Source organism: Lissotriton helveticus, chromosome 5_1 (assembly GCF_964261635.1).
Source record: "Lissotriton helveticus chromosome 5_1, aLisHel1.1, whole genome shotgun sequence".
NCBI lineage: Eukaryota > Metazoa > Chordata > Amphibia > Caudata > Salamandridae > Lissotriton > Lissotriton helveticus.
Window position 1 is genome coordinate 2,006,750,553 of NC_136065.1, and position 24,763 is coordinate 2,006,775,315.

At 41.1% G+C, this 24,763-nt stretch overlaps 1 protein-coding gene across 2 annotated transcripts in view; it reads right to left on the reverse strand.

Moving 5' to 3' along the window:
• LOC144756169 (E3 ubiquitin-protein ligase TRIM39-like) overlaps positions 1-24,763 on the reverse strand; it is a 113,719-nt gene that overhangs the window by 22,118 nt on the left and 66,838 nt on the right. For both annotated transcript variants that reach the window (XM_078645750.1, XM_078645749.1), the window contains 3 exons: positions 20,960-21,190; positions 16,623-16,645; positions 14,393-14,511 (listed from right to left, as the gene is read on the reverse strand). In XM_078645750.1, coding sequence (XP_078501876.1) covers positions 14,393-14,511; positions 16,623-16,645; positions 20,960-21,190 — 373 coding nt within the window. The remainder of the gene's footprint in view (positions 1-14,392; positions 14,512-16,622; positions 16,646-20,959; positions 21,191-24,763) is intronic.

A 24,763-nucleotide genomic window follows, 5' to 3' on the forward strand; every position in this document is an offset into this window, starting at 1 on the left:
TAAGAGTCCAGCAATTATGCTTAAACAATTATGCGCTGCTCTTTTGCATGGTTCTGAAATAGATGTGAAGAATATATGTGAAGAAATTGAGTTTTGTTACTTTGGAAGTAAAGAGGAGAATGTTGAAATTGACCAAGAAGAAGAGAGTAATGTGGAAGATAGTGTACAGGTTTCCAGTACAGATAATTTCCAGAGGGAAATTGCGACGTTTGAGGTGAAATCAAGTGAGAGGCCAAATTTCACTTGTGTGTGTTGTCGACGCACTTATTATAAGAATCAGACTAAGTTAGTGGATTTATATGGAAAAAGTGAAAGGGAAAATAATAGTGAATGGAAGGATTTTACAACATACTTGATGGTAGAAAATTGTTTTGATTTGGGATTGGATCAACGTGTGTGTACTTATTGTTGTAACAAATTAAATCAAAACCAGATGCCTGCTAGAGCAGTTCATAATAATCTGGAATTGGTTGAGATTCCTTCTGAATTGAAGGATTTAAATACTTATGAATCTATTTTGATTCAAAGTATCCATCCCTTTCAGGCTATTGTAAGAATGGAGCCAAAGACAGGGAAATTGCCTCCATCAGATTTACAGAGAGGATTAAAGGGAAGAGTTGTTTATTTGCCTCTAGATTTGAAGAAAAACATTAACACAATTGGAGTAGAAAAAGTGGAAGAGGAACCTCTTGTTATCTTAGTTAATGGGGTTCCGACAAAGAATAAGAAAATATGGCAAGATTTAGTAGATGTTAGGAAAGTCAAAAGGGCAACATTGTATTTGAAAAAATATAATAAATACTATAAAAATGTATATGTTGCAGAAGAGGAAGTAAGTGAGGAAGAGGATAGCGATTTGTGTGCTGGTCAAATTGAGAAAGTAGAACCCTGTACTAGTGAAGAAATATATGAACATTATAGTGTTCATCCTTTGCATTCCAAGGAAGTCATGGGGAATGCTATTGAGTTGTTTCAAATGAAACAAGCGAAAGGGAGTCCCATTAGTGTTTGGGAGGAAAGTTTGGAAGCTCGGTGTTTCCCACAGCTTTTTCCAACAGGTCAGGGAGGAAGATATGATGAGCGACCTCATCAAATTCCTGCTTCTGAATACCGGACTTTGTGATTGTATGCAGGAGATCCTAGGTTTCGACAATGCATTCCTTATTTGTTTCATCTCCTGTTTGAAAGCGATCTGTCTGGACTGTCATATGCAGTGAACCACATCTTGAAAAGTGGTATACACATGCAAAACATCTCGGCAAGTGACTTTATGGATAAAGTCAATGTCCAAGACAGTATTTTGGATTCTCACCTGATTAATCTCATGGCGTGTCAGCGTGGTACTAATGAGTACTGGTACCGTCGTCATGGTGATTTAAAATGTATGCTGAGGAACTTAGGAACTCCCACATGGTTCCTCACTTTGAGCTGTGCTGAGTATGGCTGGGAAGACTTACTTGAATTTCTACGAGAGGCAAATGCCAACGTAGAAAACATCGAATTCAAGACACCCGGAGAACTGTGCTCTTTGGATCCAGTCAATGTATGTAGGTACTTCAATCATAGATTTGAAGGTATGATGCCTTTCATCATGAATAAGAAGAATCCACCTCTTGGAGAGGTGTTGGATTTCTTCTGGAGGAAGGAGTACCAAGCAAGAGGTGCTCCTCATATACATATGTTGCTGTGGATCAAGGATGCACCTAAATTTGGAACGGATGCAGAAGACTCAGTGATGAGTTTCATAGAACAGTATTCTACGTGTGCTGTTCCAAACGCAAAGGAGAAAAAAAGCCTAAGAGAAAAAGTTCTACGTTTCCAAAGTCATCGATGTGGAAAGTACTGTCGTCGTAAATTCCGGAACAAAGACAAGTTCTACACCAAATGTCGTTTCGGCTTTCCACGACCGGTGATTTCTAAAGGAAGAGTGAACAGTTTGATGTCTTCGCTGCGACATAATGTGATGAAGAAATCACCTAAAAACACATACAATTTGAAGAGGAACGAAGAGTCTAAGTACATCAACGACTACAACCCGGTGATTTTGTCCATGTGGAATGCTAAAATGGATATACAGTTTGTGGCTGATAACTGTATGGCTGTGGCTCGGTATGTGACATCTTACATCACCAAAAAAGAGAAGACAGAATTGAAGGATATGTGGGAGGACATTTCCCATGAAAAGAGCCTCAGCAAGAAGTTGTACAGTTTCAGTCTGAAGATGTTGTCGCATCGAGAAATCGGAGCTTACGAATGTTCTGACCGGTTGTCTTCAGCAAGTCTCTATGCCAAGTCCAGGAGTATCGTTTGGGCGAGTGTTGGTCTTGCTGCAACGCGTAATCGAGTTCTGAAACCTGTGCGGGAAATTGAGTATTTGGCGGAAAAGGAGCCAAACAGTACCGACATTTTGAAGAGCAACATGTTGGATACATATTATCCAAATCGAAGCAGTCACCTCGAGAATGTTTGTCTGTATGAGGTTCTGCAAAATTACATATTCAAGAGGAACATCAAAGAAGATACTGAGAAAGGAGTGTATGTTGTAATAGGAAGTGAGGGATGTCTGGTCAAGCAAAGAAAATGCCACTTGATAAACCATCGAAAATTGAGTGGCGAATCTCCTGAAAAAAAGGAGTTTTTCTATTTAGCACTTTTGCAACTTTTTAAGCCTTGGCGTGCAGAAGAGGAACTGCTTGGAGATTTCCTTTGTTACGAAGACTCATTCAATGCTGCCAAGGAGACCATAGAATGTCCTGCTTTTCCCAAATATGTAGAAATGTTGAATGTGGAAATTGAGCAGGAAGCAACGATTGCAGCCGAGATTGCCAGAGACAGTTCTCAGGACAGTCAGAGTTCTGCTTCATTGAGTCAGGATCCACTAGGAGGACCTCTTATCGAAAATGAAGCTGCCACTGCTATGAATGAAGTGGAAAGAGCCATGGCACATGCTCAGGAGGATGCGGTTAACTTAGAAGAGTTGGAAAGACAACTCAACGTTGAGCAGAGGAAAATATATGACGAACTTACCATGCAAATTGATCATGGATTAAGTCATGACAAGAAAGAGTGCTCATGTACGTCGTTGAAGCCTGTCCGACTGTACGTGAGTGGAGAAGCGGGAACTGGAAAAAGTTTCCTTATTAAAGCAATTTCATGTTATTTGCAGGAAAGGACAGAGTCATCGCTGTCTTGTGTTGTCACCGCTCCAACTGGACTGGCAGCACATAACATTAAAGGGATTACTTTACATCGTTTACTGATGCTGCCAGTGGAGCATGACAACAAATTAGAATATCACAAGCTATCTGGAGATGCTTGTTTTGAAGTTTCAAGAGTCTTGAGGAAAATGAAACTTCTTATCATTGACGAAGTAAGCATGGTTTCCAATGTCATGCTTGCCTTTGTGCATTTGAGAATGCAAGAAGTTCTCAAAACAGAGTATGATGTGTTATTTGGTGGCAAACACATCATTGTTTTCGGAGATCTTCTGCAGCTGACACCAGTGAAAGGGCAACCTGTGTTCAAAATGCTCACGCATGAAGATACCAGGAAGTGCTTAGGGAGCATTGGCAACGTCAATATATGGTTAAACTTCAATTATGCTGAACTGCATGAAAATATGCGTCAGGCAAAGGATGAAGTTTACAAGACTATTCTACAAGATGTTAGAATTGGAAAAGTGACCGAGCATGGGAAAGAAGCTTTACATGCACGATTACTGACAAATTTATATCCAGACGAAGATGTTGTGCCTGAGAATATTTTTCAGAAAGTTACTGAGAAAAAATCTGGAATATGTTTGATGCCAACTCTTGCAGAATGTGCCAAATTCAACAACAAAATGTTGCATTTAGAAAAGCAAGAGATTGTGAAACTGGAAGCTATTGACAGAGTAGAGCATATGGGATCAACAATTATTTTGTCTGAGAATCTGAAAACAAAATTGGATTCATTAGAGAAGAGTATATCTAAAACTGCGGGTTTTGAAAAGACTCTGAATGTGTGCTTGAACTGCCGTATAATTTTAAGAAGGAATTTACATGTTGAAAGAGGTCTGGTAAATGGATCAATGGGTAATGTTGTTGATTTTGTGAAATACAGAAATAGAGATGGAATTGAATTTTTAAAAATTAAATTTGATGGCATTGAGGAAGTACAGCTAATTGCTCGTTGTTCTGCTAGATTTTTGCTTGTAAAAGACTTATATGTTCGTCGTAAGCAGTTTCCTGGGCATATGCGGTGACAATCCATAAATCGCAAGTTTTAAGTGTAGACTGTGCATTGGTGAATATTGGCAGTTCTGTGTTCAAGGAGGGTATGGCATATGTGGCATTGTCACGAGTTAGAACTTTATCGGGATTGTACTTGATTGAGTGTGATGTCACAAACATTTGTGCGGATCTAGATTGTGTTAAGGAATACAATAGGTTAAGAAGAGAGTATGCGCCACATTTGCCTCAGTATCCTTTGTTTGAGAAACGTGTGGTAGGCCGGAAACGAAGAAATGTGACCAATACTGGGGAGGTTGTAGCAAAAAGACGAAAAGTCGATGAACCTGAAATTATAAGCAGAAACAAAAAGGATTCTGTTGAAGATGTTGTTGGTTTTCAATTTGAAAACAGTTCTGGTGTCAACTGCTATGCTAATGTAGTGGTTAATGTTTTGTTTTCTCTAGAAAATGTCAAAGAAGAGATTGTGGTCAATTCTGATCAAAGATTTTGCAGTTTGTTAAATTCTGTGTTAGAGAAATGTAGCACTGATAGACCAAACATAGAAAGTGTGTCTGAAATTCGAAATCTGTTAGACAGATGTTCAGGCCAAACACAATTCTCTCAAAATAGTCAGCAAGATTGTCAGGAGTTTTTAATGTATATGCTTGATGTATTGCATGATGAAGGTGTAGATGTAGATCACCTGTTTGGGCTTTCTTATCAATGGCAGCATGACTGCGAGAACTGTAGGGTATCAAGTACTACTAGTGTAGACTCAGAAAGAGTTATATATTTCACTTTGCCAGACAGTAAATCAGTCTCTTTTAATAAGCTAGTAAAAGCAGCTGATCACAACATGGAGTGTAGCCAATGTAAATCTGAAATGATGTCCACATTATTTATACGAACATATGGCCAGTATGTCATTTTAATGTTCCAACGATGTAGGCCTGATGGAACAAAATTGACAACTTTAATTAAAAATTTTGTGGCTTCACAGTTGTCAATATCAGGAAGGACTTTTGTAACTGTAGCAATTATATATCATGATGGTCCTTCAATAACATCAGGACATTATACAGCTTATTTAAAGTGTAGAAATGGCTGGTCATTCTGCAATGATTCTGTTTTAATTTTCAAAACAAAATTGCCGTATGACCTTAAAAACTCTTACCTGGTGTTTTTAAAACCAAAATTTTAGGGAAAGAATCTCGGGATGTGCTCTGAGGAATTTCAAGAAGTTCTAATGGCTCCTACACGATTTGGCCTTGAGGATAAGTGTAGTACAGAGACATAACTTCTTACCATAACACTGGACGTCATGGAGAAATACGTGCACTTTGAATGAGTTCAGAAAAACTGTTTCTTTTTATAAGCTAATTGAAGCAGCCAATCAAAACATGGAGTAGAGGGAATGTAAGTCTGCAATGCTGTCTACTGTTTTACATTGCTTTGTGATTAAAAGTGATGTAGAGAATTAAATAATTGTACTAGTCATAAAGGTAGTGTAAGTCTGCTTCATAGTAAGCAGTATCAGTGTGATAGGAAATGTAGAACATGATTGAGCAAGAAGGGGAAGATATTACTAGTCCAGGATTGTGAAAATGATCTTCAACATTTTAATTGTGAAAGTTGCGGAAATACAACATGACGGGATTGGCTTAAAAGAATTCTAAGAGTTATAAATGGCTCAGACACGATTTGGCCTTGTGGAAACGTGTGGTAGAGAGCGAGAAGTCATTTATTGTATGTAACATGTTTTTGAAAACGATGGAGGTTTTCTTTCAGAAAGTGGCGGGTTGAAAGTAATAACAGCACAACAGAGTGTAAGCTGTTCATAGGACATCCTTGGCCGTCATGGAAAGTAAGTTAACTTTAAGGAGTTCTGAATTCTGATTTGTTATGTTGTATGGGTTTTTTAAACACAATCATTTTGATTGTGTTTTTTTTTCCCCGCTGTTATATGATGAATACCTTCAAGTCACTGTTTTAGTGAAATTTGATACATTCTGAGAACAGCAAAAATAAACCATTTAACATGTATAATTAATTCTGTTCTGTTTGCATTTATGATGTACATGTAGAACTGTGTAGGAGGCATGGAGAAGGTGAGGCTTCTGTAAGTGTCAAAGTTGTTGCATACAGTGCTCATATTCTACGTAGTCTTTTATATTTCATTACTTTCACTGTTTCTGACTGATCTAAAAAAATTTTTTTAAAAAGAACAGTAAGTATAAGGGAAGGAAACAGACAGTTATGTTAAAAGAAACACAGCTATAGGGAATAAACTAGGGATACTGTTACCCGCAATCCTCTGCTGATGATGTCACTGAGCATGTCATGAATGATGTAATATGTGACATCATCAGCAGTGGATTACGGGTAATAGTATCTCTAGTTTACTCCCCTATAGCTGTCTTTCTTTTAACATAACTGTCTGCTTCCTTCCCTTATACTTACTGTTCTTTTTAAAAAAAAAAATGTTTGGTTCGCTTCCGGTTCGCGTACCGGGGAGCGAACTGGGAAGCGAACTAAGAGAAATAGAGGTTGGCACAGTTCCAAATATTGTACCAATTTTTTAATAACGGGGAGGTAGTTCTGAAAAGAACTTTTTTTTTATTGTTTTTGTTTTATATTTTTTTTATTATTTTTCTGAACATTTTTTTACTTTTTTTGAATTTTTCTGAACAGTTTTATATTTTTTTGGGTTTTTTTTCGGAGGGGGCAACGAAAACGATTCATTGTAAAGGGCTCAACAGGAGCAACAAAACAAAAAAAAAGAATTTATTATTTGGGGCGTTTCGTACAAACTTGCATATGATAGTCAATAGCTCTGTTGATCAGAGTGATGCTACTTTCTCCGTAGCAAATGAATCCACTGCAATGTACGCAGACTTGTTTTACTTCACGAAATCTCGTTTGTATATTTGGCACCATCTCCCTGCCCTCTGGTCCCGTTACTTCCGGTACAACAGATCTTCTGGCCATAATAGGGAGATTATCTAGGTCGTTACGAAACTGTGCAGCACTGTAGTTGTTAGGATGCCACCTAGTCATATGGCGATGCATTGTGTAGTTTCCGAAACTGTATTTTTTGTCGGTCCCTCTGGACAGTCTATCTTGACATATAAGGCAAGTTACGTATCTTGCATTTACTTTTTTCTGACCTTTGGGAATTTAAAAAAATTGCCAAATGAAGTTTTCTTTCCGGTGAGACGTCCTGGGCTCCTCAGGCAAAAAGTGCCTCTCTTCGTGCTCGTCGTCCTGTTCCTCTTCTTGCTGAATTATAACTTCAGCAGGTGGTCCACTCTTCCTTGGATGTGGTGGAGGTGGTGGGGAAGCACCAGCTGAAGCTACTAAAGAAGCCATTGCTCACTGGTAACAAAGGGTCTTTCTCTCACAATGATGAAAGTCAGAGTGAGGAAAGAAGGAGGGATTTTCATCATTTGGGAAAAACAATAGTTCTCAACCAATGAAAAGTGTTCATTTTAGATTATATGACCTAGTCTTACATCATTAGGAAACCAAAAGTGAAATGAACCAATGAAAAGTGTTATTACCAAGTCACATGACCTGCTGTGTTTACATTACGCGCTTTGCAGGGCCTCCCGGTTTGCTTCCAGAAACCTGTGCTTTGCGACTCGGTAAGCGTACCAGTTCGCTAACGTAGCACGTCATATGACGTATCACGCGACAACGCGAAACGTCATGCGGACGGGAGGCGTCACGATGTTGTTTTCTAACGCGGCAGTTGCGGTAAAGAAACGTTTACCGGCTCGCGGTCTATTTCGCGGCATCAAGGTCAGCTAACGGGAAGCTTCCCGATTCGCGAAGCGGGAACGAAGAAAAAAAAATATTAAAAAAAAAAGTTATTAATAAACATATAAAATATATTTTTGGATTTAAAGAAGAATACATTTTACAGCTACAGATATTAGCTGTTAAAAAACCAATGAAATTCACTGAAAAAACCATAGGTTATAGACCATATATAGTTAGGAATTAGCATTTACAAAACCTTGAAAATTCACTGAAAAAACCATAGGTTATAGACCATATATAGTTAGGAATTAGCATTTAGAGAACCTTATTTTACTCACACAAAACCATTGAAATTCCATATATAGTTAGTTGCACTAACTATATATCGCGCACCCGCAATCCACTGCTGATGATGTCACATATTACATCATTCATGACATGGTCAGTGACATCACTGATGACATCACTGATGACATCTCAAATGACATCACTGATGACATCTCAAATGACATCACTGATGACATCATGACACACCAATACCAGTTACTACATACGCACTCACTGATTCCTACGTCTACACACACATTCACTCATTCACCCATACAATCACTCATACATACAGTCACTCATTATTACAACACTATCATATGCACTCATACACCTATGCAGACAGTCACACACTGCCACTCATCCATGGAGTTACTCACACACCAAGTCAGTCCTGTAAAGAATCAATCACACTTCCATTTCTTCATCTATACAGTTAAACACAGAACACCATACTTCAGTGACATCACTGATGACATCACTAATGACATCTGAAATGACATCACTGATGACATCTCAAATGACATCACTGATGACATCATGACACACCAATACCAGTTACTACATACACACTCACTGATTCGTACGTCTACACACACATTCACTCATTCACCCATACAATTACTCATACATACAGTCACTTATTATTAGAACACTATCATATGCACTCATACACCTAGTCAGTCCTGTGAAGAATCAATCACACTTCGATTTCCTCATCTATAGTTAAACACAGAACACCATACTTTTCACACATATACTAACACATACTTACTCTCTTATACAATCACTGATACAAGTACACATTGATATGCACAGAGTCACACACCTCCCAGCCAGCCACACACACACTCAGTCTTCCATACATCCAGTCATTCTTCAATATGTAAAACGTATTTAAACTTTACAAAAACACACAGACACTAGATGATGTCATCAGTGATGTCATTTGAGATGTCATCAGTGATGTCACTGACCATGTCATGAATGATGTAATATGTGACATCATCAGCAGTGGATTGCGGGTGCGCGATATATAGTTAGTGCAACTAACTATATATGGAATTTCAATGGTTTTGTGTGAGTAAAATAAGGTTTTCTAAATGCTAATTCCTAACTATATATGGTCTATAACCTATGGTTTTTTCAGTGAATATATATATATATATGTCTACTATTCCCAGGAGAGGTCCCTGTTCATGCAATGTGCTAGATCCTCTGCTATTTCTGTCCAGTATTCTATCAGAGCGGGGCATTCCCAGAGCATGTGCAGTAGGTCTGCATCTATGAGTGAGCATCTTGGGCATTTTGCATCTTGGCATTTGAAATTCTGGTTAAACTTTGCTTATGTGCGATATGCTCTGTGCATGATGAAGAACTGAATCTGGGGAATGCGCATGTTTCTGGGAACCTGTGTGGGGCTCTGTAGTATTGAGGACCATTCAGAAGTTGAAAGCTGCCGGCCCATCTTATTCTCCCAGTGCTGCCTAATGGTCGACAGATCAACAGCAGTGTGATGGCTCAGTGAGGCCGCAAACCACTTGATTAGGTGCCCCCCCTTGACCCATGACATGTTTATATTGCACTGTGAGGTGCATGGCTGGCTCTGTAGTTAAATCCCCCCATTTGGCGGCAAGTGCGGACATGAGGGACCCGTGTAATAGGAATTGCCCAGGGGGCAGTTCCCCCTCTTCCACGAGCAAAGCGTACGGCTGTAATACCACTTCACAGTATAAGTCTCCTATGTCTTGGATTCCTGCGTCCAGCCATTGCTGTAATTCTGCCGCTGAAGTGTCTTTAGTGCCTCTAGGAGTTCCTTCTAGCGGGAGGGCGTGGGCGTATGAAGTGAATGCATGGGTTATATTTAGAGCTTTATGGAAGCATTTATGTGCCACGTGCAACAGTAGTGTGTCGGGAGGTTTCATTCTAGCACAGGGATGGAAGAGCTTCATCAGGTTTGGTAGTTGCTCGGGTGGGAGTGCGGTCGTCGTATCTTCTCTGTATCCGTCTGCCATCCACCTGGCCACCCACTGCAGTTGGACAGCAAGGTAGTACTCAAGGTTTAGGACCACAAGGTCTCCTTGGTCAGTTGACAAGTATAGTTTTCCAGTTGCTACCCTATGCCTTGAGTTTCCCCACATGAAATCCCAGATTATGCTCTCTAAGGGGCGTAATAGGATGGGGGTGAAGGGGGAAGTATAATTGGAGGTTTATAAAGTAGTATAGGAACCTAGGGAGGATTACAATTTTAGACAGTGCTATTCTTCCTGTTACTGACAGTGGCAACGTTTTCCAAAAGGCCATTTGGGACCCGACAGCTGTTATGGGTTTGCCTAGATTTCCGTCCAACAGGTCTGGCGGGTTTAGGTTTAGGTTTAGAAGTATCCCAAGATAACAAAATGTAGTGGCACACGACTGAACCCGTTCTTCATTTAATGCATATCCGGGTCTATGGCGCATTGACTGAAGGAGTATAGTCCAGATATGGAGGCATTCACCTTAAGCCCTGATACAATAGCAAACCGGTCTAGTATTTGTGCCAATTGTTGGGGTATTCGGTAAATGTTACTTACGTATAGCAAGAGATCATCAGAATATAATGATATGACATGTGTGCCATCTCCTAGATTAATGCCCTCACTTATTTCCGATCTGCAAGTGGGTCAATTGCTAAAGCTAAGAGCAGCGAGAGGGGGCATCCTGGTCTGGTTCCTCTGCACAATCTTACCGGTTCCAACATGTAGGGACCTGTCTTTACCCATACTGCTGGCGCATCAGTAGTCTAACCATTTTAAGGAAGTTGTCCCCCAGCTTGTATTTTTCCAATACTGCAAATAGGAACCCCCACTCCAGCGAATCGAAGGCCTTCTCTAGATCTAAGATCAGGCATCCTGCATGTGTCCAATTGTTTTGAGAGTAAGTAGATAGTCTGAAGAAGTGCGTTTAATTTAATGAGGTACTCCTAGAGGGTACAAATCCGTTCTGATCTGTGTGCACTAGTGTGGGTACCATTTGCACAAGCCTGTCAGCCACTAGCTTCGCAAGGATTTTATAGTCTACGTTTAGAAGGGCTAGTGGTCTGTAAGATCCCATGTCTGTAGGGTCTTTATCCGGATTAGGTAGGGATACTAGTCTCACCTCCTTCGTAGATGGGGAGACTCTGCGAGCTGATTGCTTCTGTGTATAGTGTGTGTAGTTGGGGGAACTAATGGTGTGGCGTATCCTTTATAGAATTCAGTTGGGAGTCCGTCTGGGCCAGGTTTTTCCCCCATTCGCACTTCTAATTTCTTCAGGGGTTATTTGTGGGTTCAATTGTTGTCTTTCCTCTACCATCGCCACGAGTAATCGCACGAGTCCAGGAACGTTAAAAGCAACCTTTCATCTTGCGGTCTCCTGGATTGGTACAGCTGAGCGTAATGTCTTGACAGTGCGTTGTGTATTTCGTGTTGTGTGAATACTAGTTGCCCTGTCTCAGTGCGTATGGCCCCTATAGGGTGATGGGTCTGTTCCTGTCGTAGAAGCTGCGCCAATATTTTACCTGCACGGTCTGCTGTGGTGTGTGTGTGCACGCTGAGTATGCTGCATAGTTGTGGCAATGAAGCCGTTCCAGCATTTCTACGTGTTCGGCTCATAATGTATCTGGCTTCCTCGTATTTTGGCTACCCGCTGACTGTTTTGTTTCTTGCTCCAGCAGTTTTTCTATTCGGCTGAGCCTGTCATTTAATTAATTTCAGGTGTTCAAGGGTGCTCCTAAGCAGTGGCCTCTCGTAGTCACCTTAAAGGTGTCCCATTCTATCACAGGGGCTTCTGCTGTGTGTTCATTTATCTCAAACTATTCTAATATGGATATCCCCAGGGATGCGCAAAATGCATGGTCTTCTAATGCTATTGGTTGTAGACGCCACGTAAGGGCAGGGGGAGGGCCAATGTCCCATGTGAGTTGCAACAGCTGTCGGTTGTGGTCCGAATGCGTGTGTCCTAGGTAGTCGTAGCTCACCCACTCTGATGCTACTCAGCACACCCACATCCAGACCTCAGACTTAATGTAAAACATAGAAAAAGCAAGGTAACAGGTCTTTTCCATCAATGCAACCTGGATTTGGAACATCATTCCCACATCCATTAGGATCACCTGAGCGCAGCTCCAATTTAGTAAAGAGTTGAAGACGTACCTCCTTAAAGAACATTACATGTTAATGCTTTAACTCTCCACAAACAGGCTACCTCCCTTATCACTCCTTTATTTTAAGCCCGTCTTTGACCCTGGACAGCGCTCTGCTGTCTTTTAGGTAGGTTTGTGCTGTACGAATACCACATGCATACATACATACATACATACATACATACATACATACAACAGAGACTGCAGTTCCATCCTGCACCCAAACCCAGTACCAGCTGTGCTCAGGAAGACTAATTAGTAGAGCTTTTCTAGGTTAGCATGTACCAGTGAACTTTACATGGATTGCCTAGTATGCCTTCACTCTTGCGACAGATAAAAAGGTCTTGCCACAACTACTGATTCACACAACATTGTATGTTGGCATCACCACACCCACAACAGGTTGTCCACTGTCCAACAAATGAAGGGACGCTTTGTCTCTCCGTCCTGTTCCAGGGCCTCAATCATGTCAAAGAGCAAGCCAAGGCCTCCATCAACATATTAGATTAGTGTAAGGCTGGGGGCAAAAAAAACAAATTAAAAAACAGAGTATCAGATAATTGCAGTTGGGCTCTCAGGGCAGGGAATGACAACTGTACACCATGCGTGGGACATTCTCATCCCAACATTACCAGTTGTGTATTTTTTATATTTATGGAGGACTATTCATAAGGTTTATTTAAGTGTAATTAGCTTGAACAAGCTGTTCTCTTAAAATTACAGAGAACAATGACCAAGGATTCGAATTAGAATGTTTAGACTTTGTTTACCTTTCACAAATATATTATTGACAAAACTGGATTCTACCAAGGGGCCAGTGGATTTACAAGATTTTGTTGTTGAGTTTGCCGCATAGTAATGGGTTTACTGCATTCGACACATAAGTTGCAGATTTCAACAAAATGTTATTTCTTGGTCAAATAAATTGAAACAATATTGCCAGAGAACATACTGAATAATTTGCCTTTTCTTGTGGCATTATTTAGATAACCTTACTGCATAATTTCATCTTACACTTACTCTTAGCTCTAGTGCCCAGACAATAGTTTTTGGGGCTGTCATGGTGATGAAACTCCTATTACACAGAGGAAGCTTCAAATATTGTCCATATTTGTCAGTTCACAATGAAATACGAGTTCATATACCATTGCAGTTTGTTCAGTAAAAGCCCATACCATAATATATATTACATACAATAAAAGGGTAATAGCCAATGGATAGCTTTTATTATGTCAGACCTTCCCAGAAAAGGCTTTTATGTTTTCTTAATAACTTTGGCATTATGAACAAATGAGCATAAACCTTTCCAAAACCAAGTACATCAAATTTGGGGTTGGCATGGCAACGTCTATGCAGAACAGTCAAATTTGAGTTAAGGCGGTCAGAAAAATGACTTTTCCCATTTTTAACCCCTTCGACGCTCATGACGAGCTGGGCTCGTCATGCAGTAGCCTCCTGCTACGCTGATGACGAGCCCAGCTCGTCATGTAAAGTGGTATCTGTAGAATCCCAGCACAGGAGAAAAATCCCCATAGCGTTCAAGGTGTTAATTCAATTGGAATTTTTGCTCTCAACTACAGAAAAAAAGGTGAACAGAATTACAGCACACTTGGCATGTAAGTAGAACTTTCCTCAAGTAACTGCTTTGTTTGGTTCATTGTAAATCTACTCAGTAGTTTGAGCGTCCAAGAACCAATTAAAAAAATAAACTAGTTTGATATGGCTGAGCAAGCTTTTCAACCATTCTCCATTTTGGGGCTGCGGACCCAAGAGAAAAATCTAGTGCACCCACCACGGTAGGACAAGGCTCTATGGCCTGTATCTTGAAAAAAAAAATGAAGATGCAATAATGGACAGCTGGAGCATCCCGACCCACTGGCCAACCTTCACTGCGCGTGGCGAAGTGTTTCATAGATTACTTGGTATTTACCTTTAAATTCTTTGATCTTTTCCTGTATATAGGCATGATGGCTGCTGAAGCTCTTCAGACTCTGCATATTTGAGCCAACTGAATCATTCTTTGGCAACAGAACCTTCACGCTATCAGACCTGTAAATAACACAAAAATATTTATTAAATCTGTACATGTGTATATGTTCTTGCAAATTAATGAACATGCAGGTGCTTATACCAGCTTCTGACTGGTTGTCACTTATTAGAAGTCACTAAAGACCAAGAATCGCAGAGCAGGAATGGGCTGTTGGAGCACTGAATAGCAAGAGAGAAAACCTCTGGAATCTACTCAACGCATTTTTAGATAGTTCTGTTGTGTCAGGACCATGCCCTTCTCAGATTCAAAGAAGGAAGTAAATCAGCAGCATGCCCTCACTGGCTCTCTTGGTGAACTTTTGTCTACCATGCCAGATGCAGCGGGGATGCAATTCATTGAGATTTGCCAAATATAATCATGTGAACTAATAGCCTACATTGTGCATCTTCGGACTAGTCTCCCTAAATTCAGCAGCCGCCACGGTACGCTTAGCCAGGCCTTCACCTTTGCTGCACTTAGGTTGAACCTAGTTGTGCTAAAGTATCAATTTATGAATGTAAAATCTGAGTTCTAAATCACATATTCAAAAGTAGTGAAATGTTGCATTTGTAAATACACACTTACAAAGTTGTAACTTCTGCCAATATGCTGGATCAGCCCTTTATCAGGGATAAGGGGCGGATTGTGGATGTTTCTAGGTGGGACAGCATACGAAAGTAGTCTAAACTCATAACGTAGGGGGTATTTACATACCTCTGAGAGGGCGAAAGAGGTTTGGACTAACAGTTTTAAAAGGGTGAGTCATTGGGGAAGAAGATTCTTTATAAGAGAAAAGTGGAATTAAAAAGGGAAAAACAAGTTAAATAGGCTGATGAATAGTTGATTTTTGTTTACGTAGACAAAATGTTATACCTCTGCAAACCGGCCTGCAGAAATGTTGTATTTGTGAGTACTTGGAGAAGCCTAAAATTATTTTAGTTATCTTGGAGGGATCATTGGATTCTTTGGAATTTGTGAATTACTAAAATGTCAAATTTGCACCTATTGTAGTAACCCTACGGGGCAGATTTCTGAAATGTTATACATGATTTTTTGAGGATCAAACCCTGTGCTTGCTACCGGTCTGCTGACTGGCAAACTAGGTTTTTCTAGATCTATGCTCTTTGGAGAGTAGCTACACTGTCCCCATTAAGAAAATGTACACTAAATGCATAGTTACTTTATTTAGGGTCCAAGGAGGCAGAAAGTAACAGATGAGACTGATAAAGCATGATTTAAAAAATTGCTATTTTTAAATGATGGCAATTTACAGAGAAGCAGAAAATTAAATGTGCTTGAGTGACATGTAAATGGTTAACAGGAAATGTCTCCTACAATACAAAAATATAGTTACATAGCAATGAGTCTCAGAAAACCACCTTTGTAAGGTAGTCAAAGACAAGCCATTAAAGAAGAGTGTTTGGATGGAAGCACTTTAAGAATTGCACTGGTTAAGAACTGTTCGCGGAGATTCAAGTTTCTGTCCTTATTGTTTTGGTGATACCACTCAAGTCACTCTTCCTTCTCCTGACCATCCGAAGGTCCCTTCCCAACTCCAAACTCCCGGAACTTCTTGCGACCTTAATTTTTCTACATTGCATTAATCAAATTATAATTTGGATGTGTTTCACTTTGAAAAGTTATTTGTAAAAAAGGTTAACTCTCTTACTGGAACTGTTAGTTTGATATAATGCACGTTCGCACTCCCTGGTAAATCTGTGCTATAGAAGAATGTAAATCTATCAAATAAATAAACAAACAGTTTTTATTTGATCTTGAAAAATGTGGTCAACCTTCTATTGTATGCCTTTGATCACACCTAAGTTTTGGTTAACAACAAAGGGCATTGTTAATTATTTGGTGGTCAGACCGTCCTTCGACAGGGCAACGGAGTACAATTCTTGGTCCCTTAGTATTTAATAAAGGAGCTCAGGACTTTCATATTAATAAGTCAGATGAGGTAGAAAAATAGGAGGAGGTGATCATCTGACCTTGGGTCGGTAACATTATCAAATCTAAAGTACATAAAAAGGACATCTTAGAGTAAAGTGGGCTACAACTGACCCGGGGAACATAAAAATCTGAGAATGGTGTGTGTTTTACGAGACCTTACCTGAGAAAACAACCATACCTGTACAAGACGTACCGCACATTCTAGAGTGAGGAAGACAAAAACAGAGGGAACAAGTCAGTGTCAATCCATATATAGAGTCTAGGTGTAGTTGACCAGATTGATAACATTCTAAAGTATGACTAGTAGAAACGAAGTGAAGTTTATTTTGTGCCCGCGAGTCCAATGATTCTTATTAAAACTCAACAAGCAGTGACTCTCTTCCTCCTTGTTTGGTATATTTGAAGTGGCGTCACGCAATGCACTTATGAAGAGCACTTTACAAAATGATTTCCCTTTTAACTTTAAAACAGGAAAGTACTACACTGCCCAGAAATGATCAGTCTGGAGATCAAAAGTATCTAGGATATGGGAATGTCAAAACACCTGCCGTGCTCAAAGATCCGTGGGTTTTCGCTCCCTCCTCCCAGTCTTCCTCAAAAATACTGGTATATTAACATTTGCACACCTTGTTGCAAACCAACGCTAGGCATGGGTAAAGCCACAATGGAGCAGCTGCTGTCCTGCCACACATCAGGCGTTAGACTAAAGCATTTCAGTATGGTGCTCCACATCACTGCACTGAAATGCAATGTCACGCATATGCATAGTGTCTCAGCTATCACTGAAGCGCTGCGTGGAATATGGCAGCACATAGTGTGAGCGCACCGCTCCCTCAGGCTTGGGGCTCACGGCTTACTGCTGCAATGTATCAAGTCTTGATTCCTACAGCGCGGCTCTCAGGCCTGACGTCACATTGAGGTAGTGCGCAATGGCTACTACCGAGACAAGACAGCCTAACCGGAGCCCAGTCAGTTTGTATGATATAGTCTGGCGCTGTGTGACGTGACAGGGCAAGAGGCAAAACCTTCACCATTATCTTTGAATAGGGGCAGATAAGAGAACAGAACTACTTTATCTCTGCCTCTTTCACCCTCATTCTCCCCGTGCTTTATGGTTTAATTTCTTCTTTCAGTACATATCCTCTCCTCCATCCACGTTGGTCGCCCCCCCGCCACTTTCATTCCTTTGCTGACTTCGGAACCTTTCTCGGTATCCATCCTTTCTCTTATCCTTTATCCCCGGTTTTCCCCTCCCCTTCCCTTCCCTTGCCTCCCTCACTTTCTCCCCTTTGCTCTCTCCCCCCTCTTGCTCGGGGCTTGTTCTTGACCCTGGCTAATCCCTCTCACACTGAAGCTTGTCAGAGGCAGTTCAGACAGGGCTCCCACATTAGCCAGCCCCACGGGCACGGAATAAAAAGGGTGAGTGGCCAGCCCGAAAAATGGAGAGCAGAACTCAGAGAAGAGCACAGTCTGGGGCTCCAGGGAGCCTGCGCCTAGAAGAAATATTGAACAAGAGAGGTGCTAGGTCCCAAGGAAAGGAAATGACTCGCAGGTGAGTAGCGAGCATTCTGCACACGAGAAAAAACACACAAAGGGAAAAATATATAGACTTGTGGCTCAAATGTTGCGTTTGAGCAGCACAGAGACTGGAGTATGTAAAGCTACCAGATGTCTCCATAGTCTAACTCTGTCCTTTTCTATATCAACCTAGTGTATCCTGGGAATTGTATTTTTGGTTAATTTTAACTGATCTAACTAGCCTAACACAACTGAGAAAATTACTTCTAAAATAAAACTCCAATTCTGGAACATGGGGTTTCTGGTGACATCAAGTCATCATGTACTTTTGGAGTATAGGACCTGCTCACGCTACCCATCGGCATTGGTTAGACTGGTTAAAGGGGCGCTGAGACTTCCTTCCCTTAAAATTATTGGCCTCTCCACTGAAGGCTTCTCTGAAAAAAGACATAACAGAAGTGCCAGTTTAAGGGCTCCCAAGTTTCACGAGAAGCTCACCAAGACCAGGTGTTTTCATCATGAGAACTGTTGCCCGGTTTTATCCTCTATAAAACTGGACCAACAAGTCCACAACACAGAGCTAAGACTAGGACTAAAGGAGCACCTCATACGTGGACCTGGGCAACGTGACCACTAGCGAACGTGTATGCATGTAAAATGAAAGGATTGAGGGATCAAGCGGAGACTACTGTTCAGCATTATGAGTTCTCAGCACACTGCTTTCAGGAAACATGAAACGTTTTGACAGGACGTTGCAACATTAGGCCTGATCTAGAATGGCAAGCGGGGAGCAAGCTTTGGAAGGATAGTAAAGAATGGACGGGGTAGGACGGGAGTAGATACGGGGATGCTGGTGGGCTGTATCTTCAGTCAATGAACGTCCAAAGAAATGAAGAGGTCTATCAAGACGTGTCCTCTCAGCAGCAACTTTCCCTGTGGTACGGTTGGAGACTAACACTTTAAGGGGATGGCATTTCTTTGCTTGTAGAAGGAACTATGGCAGCCTATATAGGCCACAGAGCATTCTGTCCCTAATTACGATTGGCGCGAAATAATACCAGTCATCCGTCCTACCCATGCCTACAATAGCCCCTGGAATGACCGGTACTGGGAGGCAGCCCTAATTCCAGGGTGCCGGCAGAATAACAGGTATGTCCCATGGCAGCGAAAAGCAGTGCCTACAGGCCCACTATCAATAGTAGGACCCCCCTGTAACATTCCCACAAGTCTGGATTCCATTGTGGACACTGCTTTATATAGGCAGGCATAGCTGGTACTGAGTATTTGCGCTAGCAATTCTCAGCACTGCTACAATGCTTTTAATGGGCGAGTACTGGCACTTCTCAGCAGCAATCAAGTACCTCTGCACAGACTGAGGGTCAGGAACTTCTTGCTGAATGGCAGTGTCTTTCATTTCTGTGTGCCCTGGACAAATTTAGGGAGTTCTTAGGTAAGGTTTTAAAGTTGGTTTAGGATTGGGAGGATCCAGTGGGCAAAGGCTGGCTATGGCAGGAATCAATTTAATTGTTTTTCTGCCAACCCGCCCAGCAACACCACTAGGAGGCTGAGAAGAATTTATTTTAATCCGATCAGATCAAATCAATACAGTAGGGATTATCTTTAGTGCACGGTATACTTTAAAATGAATGTCTGTGCAAATACAATAGTCATTTCAATTGAAAATGTGTTTCCTGTAATGGCAATAAGCTCTACACCACTCCACTCTACAAAACTTTACTATACTACACGATACTCTATGCCACGACACTCCACTTCACTGTGCAACATGCCACTCCACTCTACATAACTCCCTCTATGCCACTCCATGCCACTTTACTATACTCTACTCCATGACACACTCCCTGTCTCCCTGTGACTCTACGCCACTCCAAAGCACTCTACTCCACTCTATATCACTCTATATCACTCCACTCTACTCCACTCTTCTCCATTCCACTGTATTACACTCTACTCCACTCTACCCCCTCCACTCTATTCACTTCCACTCTACTCCCTCTACTTCACTCCAAGACATTCCACAACACCCTTCTCTACACCACTAGTCATATTGAACAGCAGCCACATTGGTGTACATCATGGCTAAAACACATTGAAAAAGTCAATAGCTCTTGCATAGCGCGACCTATTGGCTTTGACAAATCTTGTTTTTTCTCCATGTACTGTCAAGCAGACAAGAGAAGTTTATTGGTAAGTGGTTGGCAAACGCACCCGCTTGGGAATAATGCAGCAGCAGGTCTTGCAGCCTGCGCATTTCTTTGTATTATTTTCTTCCCAGTGTTGGAAAACAATAGGGGGAAAACACTTGTTAGTGTAAAGTGTGCGTGCACAAATCGCTGTGAGGCTGGAGAGTGAAGGAGTGAATGGGGAGGATAAACCTGTGGGGGAAGAAAGGTAGTGGTAGGAAAGATGGGATAAAAGACATGGCTAAATATGGACACAGATGGACTAGGCAATTATAACTGGTATGTGTACATAATACACATACTAACGTGGTCTACAATGCTTCTGAGATGAGCAGTCCTAAAAGAAGCCAATGTCAAATCAAGGCTGGCCACATTGACTAAAGGCAAGCAGCTTGCTATAGTTCCAATACGGACTATCGAGTTCAGACTCTAGAATCTCTGCAGCTTAAATATGATCTATCCTCGACATCAACCGACTCTCTTTCCTTTATCACGTGACATAGTGTTGCTGTGTGGAATGGAAAGGCACACCCTTCACTTTGAGCTATAAAGCAGCTATTCTTGATCTGTAGATTTTGGGGCCCTTTCGCCATCCTTAACTCCATAGCTTGCTCCCACACTTCCCTCCATGGCACTGGGGCATGGGTAAGTCATGCTGCTGTAGATTTCTAACCTAGTTACCTTCAGGACCTCCATATCTTGCTACCAACAATTCTCTAGCTGGATTAGGTTCCTGAGTAGGGTATGCAGCTCTTACAGATGTTTACATTTGTAAACCCTCACACTCCCTCACCGTCAATAACTCCACATCCTGCTGATGACACACTCCCTCAAGCTCTTCGATCAGATTCTTGAGGCAGGCATTCTGTTTCTCCAGGTCAGTAATTTTCAGGGAAATCTTCTGTAGATGCTCGGTCTGTTCCGTCTCCAGCTTGCCAAGTATGTTTTTCTTTTCTTGCTCTAGAAACTGCTGCAGATCTTCAAAGGTTCTTGTGATTTTTTCAGCTTGGCTCAGATATTCACCCTAAAAAAAACAGGTGGACATTAGTTCAAGTTGATGAAAGTATCAACAGATTTCTTAAACATAAAGAAGTCAGTAGTAATTCACTCATGACATTACACAGCTCATAGCTCTGATGTGGCACGTGCCCTCACAAATGATGTAATTGGTTACTTCACAGGTGACCTCACATCTTAAGACTGAAACATGTTCATCAGATAAAGGAAATAGCTCCCCTGGCTTCTGCCCCCACTGCAATACGAAACAATACTCTAATCATGAGGAAACGTGTATATGGTATTTCTGTGCCCCAAACACAGGCAAACTGGAGCATAGCACTTCACTTGGGGACAGTTCTGCATAAAATTAACAACTAATAGGAGAGGTTGCTGGGTTGTAGTGATGGAGCGAGGTGGAGAAACACAATTTTGTATACCCCTCGTAAAGTCACACTTCCATAACCATAACTTGAACTAATTGAGTGATGTGTGAAATTAACCAACATAGAATAAAATTTGCACCTACACGAATACACGTGGGAAACTAATTTTGCTTATGTTGCAATCAAAAATAACTAATTATGTGATTCTGTCATGTCCTGAACTAATAAGCAGCTTTGAAATAAAGAAATGCAGCATAAATGTGCTTTTTGTTTACGTATTTGTGGCTGGAGGTTGGAGACAGGTGAGCATAATATGCATAAATGTTGCTTATTTTGCTAGGTAACAACGAATAGGGAAACCTTAGTAAGGGGGGAGGTAAACAGAAGGGTTATATTTCGAAAATTAACATTCATTTGTGTTTGTTTCTATGATAGTTCCCATTCTGGCCTGTGAGGCCTAGTGAAAACATGGCTGTTTTCTTAAACTGCGAATAGAAGATGAACTGAGCATGCGCAGCCCAAGTCCGAGTTTGAATGGGAGTTGCTTCTGTTTGAGCGGAACCCAGTTCAAGGACAGTGTGCCCTGGAAGTCCTGATGACTGCCAAAAAGGATGAGCGCAAGGGCTACTGAATGTGAGAAAAATCCACAGAGTTACTAGTTGAGAACGTGACAAGGCCGGACATTTCTTGAACAAAGAACTCTTTAAAAATGTAGCTGACATAATAGAAATTAATATTGTTATGATGAGGTGATGCTCATCCACCCCCAAATTGTCCAATCAGAACTCGAGTTTATGCTGAAAGTTACTTTTGGAGATAGATAAAGTTTGTGAAAAAGGTATAAAAAGTGCTGGTTTTACTTAAGAAAAAAATCCTTTCCGATTTCCTCCAGAGATGGTGCCGGAATGCTGATTTTTCCTGAGATGTAAGACTTTGAATAATTTTCTATTTTCTTTGAATGAGAAATGAGCTTTAGATGAGGGTTTTAGTTAGGGAAAGTTAGGAGAAAATGAATTTTGGGAACTATCTGTCTATTGCTAATATTTGCGTTCTGATTCTAAATAATAATGCCTATTTTCTGGATTTCTGAAATAAATGAAAAATCAGTTTGAGATAAAAAAATGTCTTCTTTAAAAAGTTATTCTTTTGAAACAAAAAAATAAACAAAGTGAATAAACTGTTAGACATGCAAAATTTGCTTTAATAAGAATTAGATAAATGGAGAATCAGAAGTGTTTTGTGAGTACCTCTCAGTGATATGGGCCCCACTGATGAGTAAAAAATGTATGATTTGGTGATTCAGGAAAAGGTGATATGATTTTAGAAATTATTTCCGGAGTAGCGCTGCATCACTAGATGGTTAATTGAGATGTACTTTTCTTTAACCCCTCCGCTGCGCTGAACGTTCCGCACTGGTGCGGAACGTTCTATTGCGCGGGCGGGGCCGGAACGTTCAGCGGAAGTGCGCAGCACTACCGAGGTAGTGCACACGACGGCCAGCACTGAAGGGGTTAAAGAGGAGAGTCCTTAACCTTATTCTTAAATTGAAGCACTATGCGGAGGTACTGATGGATATAGGGGTGTTGTTCCACTTCATGGGTGCATAGATGGAAAAGGTCCACTGCCTTGATTTTTTTCATTTTTACACTTCTTAGTCTGTAATTCGATGGTAATCAAGTTTGCAAAAGGTGAATTCTTTGTAGCCAAGGAAAGACTCTCTTCTTCTCCAGTGTGGGTATATGCCTAGTCTTCCTTTTTTGTCATCTCTGTAGCAGCAATTCCCTATTTTAAGTTCTTCTCTATATTACGCTGCTCCTCTCCCCCTCCCCAAGGTCCCCATGGAAAGGCATCCTTCCAGCACACCCCATTAAGGGCCCGATGTAGGTAATTCTTATTTACCACTTCTTAAATACCGAATTTTACCGATTCGGTATTTAAGAAGTGGTAAATATGAAGGGGGGAGATGTAGGTATTTCCAGATGTGTAAATACCGAATCTTTAAGATTCGGTATTTACCGAATCTGGAAATACCGAATCGGTATTTCCACAGCCCATAGGAATCAATGGGCAATACCGATTCTGTAATTACAGAATCGGTAATTACCGATTTTAGCAAGGGTGCAGGGGGTGTCACTTTGACACCCTCTGGCCCCCCCAAAACAGGCTCGGGTGCCATGTGGCAGGCATACATGCCCCAAGGGCAGGTCTGCCTGTCATATGGCAGAGGTGTGCATGCATTTTACCATCAAATTGGATTTGATGGTAAAATACCGATTTTGTAAGGCTTGTGAGTCCCACCTACATCTCAAATTTACCGAATCGGTAAAAATACCGATTCGGTATTTTACAGAATCGGTAAAATTAAGGGCCCTACATACCATTTCTGGAATACCGGTCGGTAACGGCCGAAAATACAGATTTTCAGCCGTTACCAACCGACCTACATCTGGCCCCAAATGCCTGAAGAAATTTGTCCATATCAGCTCAACTCAACCTTAAAAAACACTGGCTCTGTCGCAACTTTAAGGTTAGTTCCATCACCTAAAAAGGCACCCAGCAGCCCCCCAATACCCCCACCCCAGAGTACCTGGTACAGAAATTAACCATCTTAGACAGATACTGACTCACAAGAACCCATGACATTGTCAGACTGAAGAAACAAAAATTAAGCAATAGGTGGAGGCTGGGCTATGGTTATCACATTCCGCTTCTCTCTTTGTAGTACGCTGGGGCTCTCAGGAATTGTGCCCACTTCCTGTAATGGCCCAGCCAATGTTATTTAACAGGAATAACGATGCACAGTGGTACCCAGCATTGCCTCCCCTGCCTTACATACACCAGATAGAGATACATATATTACCTACTGGTGGTTCTAGTTCTAGTTAGGACCATGTTTCCATAGGAAAAGCATTTTTTTGACTAGCCTAGAACTTTGGTTCCAGTTGACGAATCTTCACCATATTTACCCCAAAAAAGTATTTTGGGTGATCTGTCAAAATCTGGGGCTGAGAACAAGGTGTGTCAAAAAAAAGTGGGGTTACCATGTTAATTCCCATAGCACCTTTAGATGCGCCTGCAGCCCGAACTGGTGGACAGAATTACACTAAATTTGGCAGAAAGGTAGATTTGGTTACTCAGATTGTGAGTTTTGTTATTTGGTGTAAATCAGTTCAGTAGTTTTTGAGAAATTTAACAATATAAAACCAGCAAAATCT